This window comes from Micropterus salmoides, unplaced genomic scaffold, assembly GCF_014851395.1.
Source record: "Micropterus salmoides isolate LMB-PRFRI ecotype aquatic unplaced genomic scaffold, ASM1485139v1 Ms_hic_scaffold_17, whole genome shotgun sequence".
NCBI lineage: Eukaryota > Metazoa > Chordata > Actinopteri > Centrarchiformes > Centrarchidae > Micropterus > Micropterus salmoides.
Window position 1 is genome coordinate 6,708,356 of NW_024040817.1, and position 8,885 is coordinate 6,717,240.

At 40.9% G+C, this 8,885-nt stretch overlaps 2 gene segments (V, D, J or C); both read right to left on the minus strand.

The window, feature by feature from the left end:
• Positions 1–4,786: 4,786 nt before the first annotated feature.
• Positions 4,787–5,329, minus strand: LOC119908045. The segment is given in 2 exon segments: positions 4,787–5,168; positions 5,266–5,329. Coding segments are annotated over 2 exon segments (393 nt in total).
• A 2,658-nt stretch (positions 5,330–7,987) lies between these two features.
• On the minus strand, positions 7,988–8,581 carry LOC119908058. The segment is given in 2 exon segments: positions 7,988–8,310; positions 8,527–8,581. Coding segments are annotated over 2 exon segments (360 nt in total).
• Positions 8,582–8,885: the final 304 nt, after the last annotated feature.

The following is an 8,885-nucleotide window of genomic DNA, read 5'->3' on the forward strand; positions in this document are numbered from 1 at the left end:
GAATTATTGCTGCCTATAATTTCAAACATTTTAATTTTATTTTTCTCATCTAATCTGTAGTCCTTTCCAAGTTTACAATGTTATTAAATAGTACTTTCTCCTACTTGAAAAGTTATATATTTACCTCCACGACTATCCCTCCTCTGAAGCCTCACTAGAGTTAAAATACAAGAAGTCCAGCTTTCCACAGAGAGTCATGCTGTTGTTGGTGCAGTTTTTCTGGATCTGAAAAGGGCATTTGATCTTGTCGATCATCAAATTCTACTGTCCAAATTAACAAACTTCAACTTCTCCGAATGATCTGAAACAGAACGCACTGTGTATCTGTACATAATATTAAATCTCCTCACCTTGAATTTCCAGTAGGAGTCCTCCAAGGCTTCATACTTGGACCTTTTCTCTTCTCTTTATATATAAATGACCTACCTACTGTATGTGAAAACATCAACATCTTAATGTACGCAGACGACACTGATCTTTACACAAGTAAAGACTGCTCAGGAAGCCTCACAAACTCTGATATCTGTAAGTCCTTATAGGCAAGTCATGCCACTCGGCCGCCATCTTGGCAACGCCTCTGGGCAGCTATTTTGGACTAACGAGACCAGGCTCCTATCTGAATGAATGGGGAGAGAGCCAGAACTGCACTTTTACTGGTCACGGGACATAAAAACTACATGAATAGAATCTGCAGTAAAATCTGATGAAAATCGCTGTAAGATTTTGACAACTTTGCCCCAAAATAAGGTTTAAAAAGCATTTTTCCCGACCGGTTATACTTCTATTACGCATGTGTCACCAATTCTGCGCATGCGCAGTAGAAGAATAACAGACACTTACATCAGTGGAACCACACGATTAGCTCAAATATGATTCCTGCTTTGGCTTTTAAAAGCAGACGTGTTGTGGTGGCAGCCCGGCTGACAGTGAGTGTCCTGGTTTTTTCTTCTTTTTATCAGTTTTTCTGCTTTTTTCCTTGGTTTCCTGTTCTCTGCCTGCCTCCCTGTGTTTTCTCCCCTGTGTGCTCTCTCTCCCTCTGCTCCTGAGCCCAGCCAACTACCCGCACCTGCATCTCATCAGCCACCTCGTCAGCCTGCCAGTAATCACCTCATGACTGCCTGTATTTCAACCCCGGTTCTCCACACCATCCTCGCTTGATCGTCGTTGCTCCATACCCGGTGCCATCCCCACGTTCAGGCTTTCATGTTTCTTGTTTTTTCACGTTTACCCTGTACCTTGTTGCTGTCTTCCCTAACCTTGTCTCTCTGTCTGTTTCCCTCCCAGGTACACTCACCCTCGTCCTCCGTTCGGCTGGGTTCATCCACTGGCCCACTCCTCTTTGGACTTCCCTCACGGCGTCCTCCCTGTTCCCCCGCCTCTCCTCGCTTCCCCGGCCCCTGTGTTCCCCGGCTCTCTGGCCGCCTGTCTCCTTGGTTCCCCGTGCCTGTACTTCCCCGACGTCCCTCTCACCCTTTTTCCTCCAATAAACCTCCTTCCCTCTGAGTGCTGCATTTGGGTCCTCTCTGTCCACACACCACACCCCAAAACAAGATGATTGGCTTTCTAGCGGGAGGGGCGGGATAACTGCCATCTTTGCCGTTACGGGCTTTCCCCATAGAGTTGTATTGAGGATGTGATTGCCTGTCTGTACTGACACGTTTGCAGGATTGGCTCACTAAGTCTTGTCTGCTTCTGAACTAAAAAAAAACTGCATGATATTTTTGAAACGTCTGACTGTAAGGACACACTCAGATGTGTTCTTGAATGAAGAACTTGAAATTGTAAATTAATTCAAGTACCTTGGTGTTCCACTGGATCAAACAACATCTTTTGAAAACCATATGAATTGAAAATCAAAAACTGTTATTTTCAATCTTTCCAATTTAAGGCACATCAGACCATCACTTCCAGAAACAGCAGCCAGAATGTTTCCTCATTCAATGATCTTTTCTCATATTGAATATTGTTTTACAAACTGGTCATTTTACAAATACCACTCAACCACTCAACCTCTACCACTCAAACTAATACAGTCACAACCTTAAACCTCTTTGATAGAAAACCATTTTCTTTTCATTACTGCTTAATCCTGCAGAAACATAACTTGCTAATTTAGAATTTTTTTTTAAGTTTAAATTTGCCTGCTACACTGTGTGTGTGTGTGTATGTATGTATGTATGTATGTATGTGTATATATAAATAAAAGATTCTACATGGACTTGCTCCACCCCCATTAACTGAATACATTGAATTGTGGTGGTATAAGTTACTCACAACCACACCAACATCATTGTTCCACATCTTACCATAAACCACTACAGAAATCACCACATTTCTGCTCCATTTTCCATTGCAGATAGAACCCAGAGATAGTACGTAGCTTGTCGTTATAGCGACGCCACACGCAACTGCCGCAACGTAATGTTCACACACACCAGCGATCCACACAACTTTCTCTTTTTTAAGTTAAAACGTTTGAACCTTCCTCAGAATGTAAAGACAGATAAGCGGTATGAAAAGCTTCCAGCTGTGTTTTCCTCTGCTGTTGTTGCTGCAACGGTCTGTGTGACGGCGGGAGCAGAGGGCTCTGTGAGCAAGCATATTTTTGTTCCGCCATCACTTCTCATGAAACTGTCACTATTCAAAATTTACACAGCCGATTTCTCTCCTCAAAACTTCTCAGAAGTGGATTTAGTGAGGAACTTCCATACGAAAACTGTAAAATATAAAGGCGTTTTCATTGTGACGTCACAAGTAAAGGAAGTGAAGGGCTGGACTACAAACGAGAGGTTTTCGAGCGGTTCAGAGCAGAGTTTTCTGTGGGAGATGGGAACTCCCTTTGGGCTGGACTTTGGGCTTCCTCACTTTGCAAACCTGTTACATGCACAAAAAAGAGATATAACTCAATAAAGGAGAGGGGAAAAGCCAAAAAGCATAATACCACCTCTTTAGCACTTTTGATAAGACTTCATTGCATCAAATGGCACTTTACTACATAAACTGCACTTTAAAAACATCACATAAGAATAACTTCTCAAACTCTACAACAGATTACTGTCTCCTTATGTTTCCTTTGGTAACCATGAATACTGTAACATAAGGACTGTTTTGTATATTGTTGTGCAGTGTACTATTTTGTTTATTGTTTTTGTAGTAGGTTGGAAATGCTACATGTTTAGTTTTCTATAAACAGACACCCCGCATTTTTTGTTATAATCTATTTTAATACTCTAGTCATAACATTAAGGTAATGCACTTACTCGTCAGTAGATTGTGCGCTGGGATTGCTCTGGATCAAGTAGGGAGACTGCAGCTACAAGCTCCCGAAAGGCGTTTTCATTTGGTATTTAACCGCAAGCTATATTTCAGAACATTTGTTAACAGATTATGCTTTAAATAAGAGTGGTAGGGACGTGTCCCCAGCGTCCCCAGTGTAAATGACACCTATGTTCCTTAGCTTGAATGTGAATGTAGGTATGTCAAAAAGACAGGGAAAATAGATTGTGATTACTCAGAGAGTTAACACTCTTATTTTATGGTTGAAATAACCTTGTGAGTACATAAAAGGACTAAATTGTTGTTTGCTTTTTTGTTTTCGTTCTCCTGTGGTTTGAGGAGTACACTCCGCTCATGCGCTACTCAGAAATAAATGAGCTCTGGCTTGAGCAAGACGCTAACTTTGGTCATCTCTCTATTAATCCACAATTACAGTAAAACTCGTTTTTCTATGTTTTAGCTTGGATCAGTATGTAATTTGAATGCAGTATAAAAAGCTCTGTAGTGTTCTAAGATGATTTCGAGATGTGTGTAAAGTGTAGTAAGCTTCGTTTTGTAGCTCCGACGAGCGTCGTCATGTTCAGTAGTTATTTTCATGAACTTCAGTCTCACGGTAGTTTTGTAAGTGTGAGTAACTAACATTAACATTCTGTAACAGACAAAAATGTATTCTAGACGTTGTTAAGAGTCTTAGCCAGCCAGTAGTGAGTAAATGGTCAGGGGAAAGATACCATATTCAAACTACTTCACCTCGCTGATCACACACTAGCATGTCGCGGTACCGCCATATTGTTACGCAATGCGGTTAAGTGCAAGTGTAGGAGAGTGATGTTCAAGAAATGTGTACAAAGGTGTGTGTATTTCATGCTAGTGTTAACATTATAGCAGAAATGTAATGTGTTAAGTCAAGTGGAATGTCTGTTCAATTATTTTGATGTCATGAGTGGTTATTTTCCCCAAGATAAAATGCATTTTATATTGTCATTTGTTGTTTATTTTGTGAAATGTTTAGTATTAGTTTAAGATACACTTTAAGCTGAGATTTAAAGATAATGTGACTGGGACTGTATGTGATTGTAGTCAGAAATAAATGAGCTCTGGCTTGAGCAAGACGCTAACTTTGGTCGTCTCTCTATTAATCCACAGTGGCTACACAGTGTTTCCCAGCCTGTGTAACCTTTGCTGCTGGTCCAGATTACCCCTGGGTCTGGCGCCAGTAAAATTTTCATTATTTTGTCCAGTATATATTGACTTGCACTGACAGGACTACAGATATAAAATAGCCTTCTGGCTAAATCTGGCATGTTTACTTCCTTGACATTCATTGATGTGCACTGTCCCTTTTAAATCAATAAATTAGAATTTAAATTAAATTCTGAAATTTAACTTCAGGAGGAAAACTGGTGGAGACACAATGAGCATCAGAAATCGTGTGTGTGTGTGTGTGTCCTCAGTCAACTGTATCAGTCTCTGCAGTAGCTTCCAGCTGCAGCAGTCAGTTCAGTTTCTGTTCAGTCTGACTGAGGGAGGTTTTTGTACGACGCTTTTTCACTGTGTGAACACTTCCTGACTGTTGATATAATGATAACTCTGACAGTAGTAAACTGCTGCATCTTCAGCCTGAACTCCACTGATGGTCAGAGTGAAGTCAACTCCATTCCCTGCTCCACTTCCACTGAATCTGGAGGAGATTCCAGAATCTCTGTCTGATGTTAAATAGATCAGAAGTTTTGGAGCTTCTCCAGTTTTCTGATGGTACCAGGACAGGTAGTATTGTGAACCAGTGTAGTGATGCACTGTTGGACTGGCCTTACAGCCAATAGAGACAGTCTGACCCAGCTGCACTGATTTGGCTGCTGGCTGAGTCAAGACAACATTTTGTCCAACAGACCCTGAGGAGAGAGAAGAAACACTGGACATGAGATGGTGAGGTGAAACTCAGCTACACGCCAAATGATTTTCACATCACAGAAAAATGATTTTCCTCACCCTGAGTGAAGCAGAGGAGAGTCCAGATGAGGACGGAGACCAAAGTCATGTTTTTGATGAGGAGGATTTCTGTGGCTTCTGTTGTCATGAAGGACAGCTGTCAGTCATCCAGTGTTCAACTCTCAGGACTATAAAGTCTCCCAGAGCACTGGAGCATGGTGCTGCTGATGCAAAGTGGCTCTCTATGGAAATGCTCTGACTGACTCCAACAGGGACTTGGATTACTCTGATGATGCTGCTTCTCAATGGATCAATACGTTTACCAGAGGATTGATTAGGAATGTGTCAGTGATCATTTTCATGGACATTTGCTTTTATGACTGCAGAAAGATTTTCTTTTACAACATCTTCTGTCTGTTTTCATTTCATTCTAGAGGGATCAATTTGACTTTCACACCAATGGAACAATATATACGTAAAAATGGGATTCATTCTGAACAACTGTGTCACTGTTTGATAAATATAACATGAAATAGTTCATTCTTTTAAAAACAGCAAGTGTTTTTGTTGAGTTTGCTGTGTTCAAAGTCAGAGAGCCGTGTCTCTCTACAGTGAGAGGTTTTTGTACGACGACTCAATCAGTTTGTATCACTGTGGTACACGTTCGGTGGAGGAACCAGACTGGAGTTTGGAAGTAAGTTTCTGCACAAATATTAAATATCGTATCATCAGTGAAGGTTTTAATTTCTGTGTCTGAACATTTGTAGTAGATATAAATTTCCTCTGGACTGATCTAAATCACTTTAAAGACTCAATCTTATTGTTCGTTTCTCCTGTTTAACCATGAAGCTGAACTCAAAGCAGCTTTACTGAACTTCTCTTTAAACGTTCCATTTAATTTGTGAAATGTGAACAGCTTGAACTGCAGCAAAGATTAAAGAACAACACTCGTTAAAAATGATTCAGCCTTTAATTCTGCATTTTAAACTGTTTAGAAGTTGAGTTCAAATTATTTTGAATAGTGTGAATGAAGATAAAAATGTTTCCAAATCTCTGATCTTCTAAAATGGCTCAAATTGTCTTTTAACCTCGGTTTGAAATAATGTTGAAAGTTCTCTGATGCTGTTTTTAAATCCGTCTGAGGAACAGGTTGCCTGTGGTCGTCAGGTATTTTGGGCTGATAATGTCCTTTAACAGTGGATCTCAGTAACTTTTGCCCTTTTGAGAGTTTTGACAGTAAATGTTTTTTGTATTTCCAAATTTAAAACCTGGTTGTTTTATTTCCAGTGCAGTTTGATATCTTTCAGCTCATATGAGGACTCTTTCTGTGCTGATATGCATGAGAGGTTTCTTAAAGGAAGTGAAACAATGTGTGAGTGAGTGACTGGTGGAGCAGAAACCAGCTGTGTGGTCCCCGTCCTCTAAGCCGATTGGTTCTTCTCCTAGGTGATGTCCGTCCCACCCTGACGGTGCTGCCCCCCTCCAGCGAGGAGCTGCAGCAGGGGAAGGCCACGCTCATGTGCCTGGCCAACAAGGGCTTCCCCTCAGACTGGAGTCTGGCCTGGAAGGTGGACGGCAGCAGCAGCAGCAGCAGCAGCTGGGAGGAGAGCAGGAGCCCCGGGGTGCTGCAGAAGGACGGCCACTACAGCTGGAGCAGCACCCTGAGGCTCTCTGCAGACCAGTGGAGGAAGGTGGGCTCTGTGACCTGTGAGGCCACCCAGGGCTCCCAGACTCCGCTCTCAGAGACACTGAGGAGAGACCAGTGTTCCCAGTCCTGACCTGACTCACTGGGACTCTGCTACTGGTTTTCCTCTGCTCCTGCTCTCACTCTGCACTCTGGAACTGTCTCTCTCTTTTATTTGACATCTTTCAACAGCAAGATTTACTAGCTTGTTGCACTGTTTCAATATTATTTCAGTGTTTCCAGATAATAAAGACCTTTTCATCCAATCGGCTGTTTTCAGGTTTATTATTATCAAAGTGTCTTAATAAATGTTCTCTTCATGGTGTCAGTGACTGTTTCACATCCAGAGAACAACAGTTTAACATCATAATATATTTCTAAAGTTACAGTATATTGAGAGATTTTAAAGTCAGACATAACTCCTCATTATATTTTGATTAGTACAAACCAGTGATGGTCGTAGAATTCCATATTTTTTCACAATCAATTTGAATTCATTCATGACTGTAAAACCTTTCCTGCTGTCGTTACAGATTTTTCTGTAATAATAAACCTTTTTGGAACAAATCCCTGGTAAAACTGTCTTAATGGTAATAACTTTAATCTTGTAATTGTTTGTGTATCCAAAGAACCTTTTCACTTGAATAAAACTAAAGATGATAAAAGGAAATAATTCAAATGTTGCTGATTTATTTACTCCATGAACCTTTTGGTTCCATTATGAAATAAATGTGTTTGCTGGAATAAAAAACACAAATTAAGTTATTTATACATGTTGTTATAGACATGATTGTCATTTTGACTAGATGAATGAAATTAGATTTTATTGAGATGATATTTCGTTAAGTATGTTGAAGTTCCAATGAAAAATTGTAAGATATAAAATCATAAAAATTTACAATTTTAGTGTTATGATACTCTGTGAATTTCAGAAGAATAGTTCAATTAGATTATAAATGTTTGGCTTAAATACAAATATTTAGTGTTGAAATGTTTAAAGTGTTGTTATTATTGTCTAAAAGTTTTTTTATAAACCTCTGTTTTAGTTTCAGTGCAGCTGTTGAGTCAGATCAGTTCCTCTCCAGCTGAGGGAGGTTTTTGTACGACGTTGTATCACTGTGTGAACGGTGTGCTCCAACCCTGCTGACAGTAGTAAACTCCTGAATCTTCAGCCTGAACTCCACTGATGGTCAGAGTGAAGTCAGTCCCAGATCCACTTCCACTAAAACGATCTGGAACTCCAGACTGACGGGTTGTAGCTGCATAAATCAGGAGTTTAGGAGCTTCTCCAGGTTTCTGAAGGTACCAGCTGAGGTAGCTACTAACACTTGAACTGGCTTTACATTTGAGAGAGACAGCCTGTCCTGGAACAACAGACTGAGATCCAGGAGACTGAGTCACACTGATTTGTCCTGATGAACCTGGAAAAGATGAAAAAGAGGAGAAGGGTTATTGAGACAAATCCAGCTTGGAGAAAGATGATCAGCATCCAAACAGAAGAGTCTCATTTCTTTAAGATGGAGAACAGATGGAAGAAGGTAAATGCTGCTTGTTTCAGTGTTTCTCCATCACAGCAGAACATCATTGTGGTGAAGCTGGTTGCATCCTGAAGCAAAGTTTTCAGAAGAGAGTCTCACCCTGAACAAGGAGCCCCAGGGTGGCCAGCAGTAGAATCAGTGACATCATCATTGTGCTGCCGGCGTGTCAGTGGCTCTGAAAGGCCTGGACAGCCACTGATCAACACTGGCCTCTTAACGGCTGGGAGCAGAGAGGCAGGACAGATATGCAAACACACAGAGTCAGTGAACTGTAGCTGTCCTCAACATATCATGCTGTTTCCTCCTCACTTCTGGGACAGCTGCCTCACAAACAGGCTATATTTGTGTCAGAACATGAAAGAACTCCAACTATTTCCACTTTACATCAGGTCTCTGTGTTGACGTGTTGGGCTGCATACACATAAACTGATATGAAATGATGCCTCAGCTTTTTATTT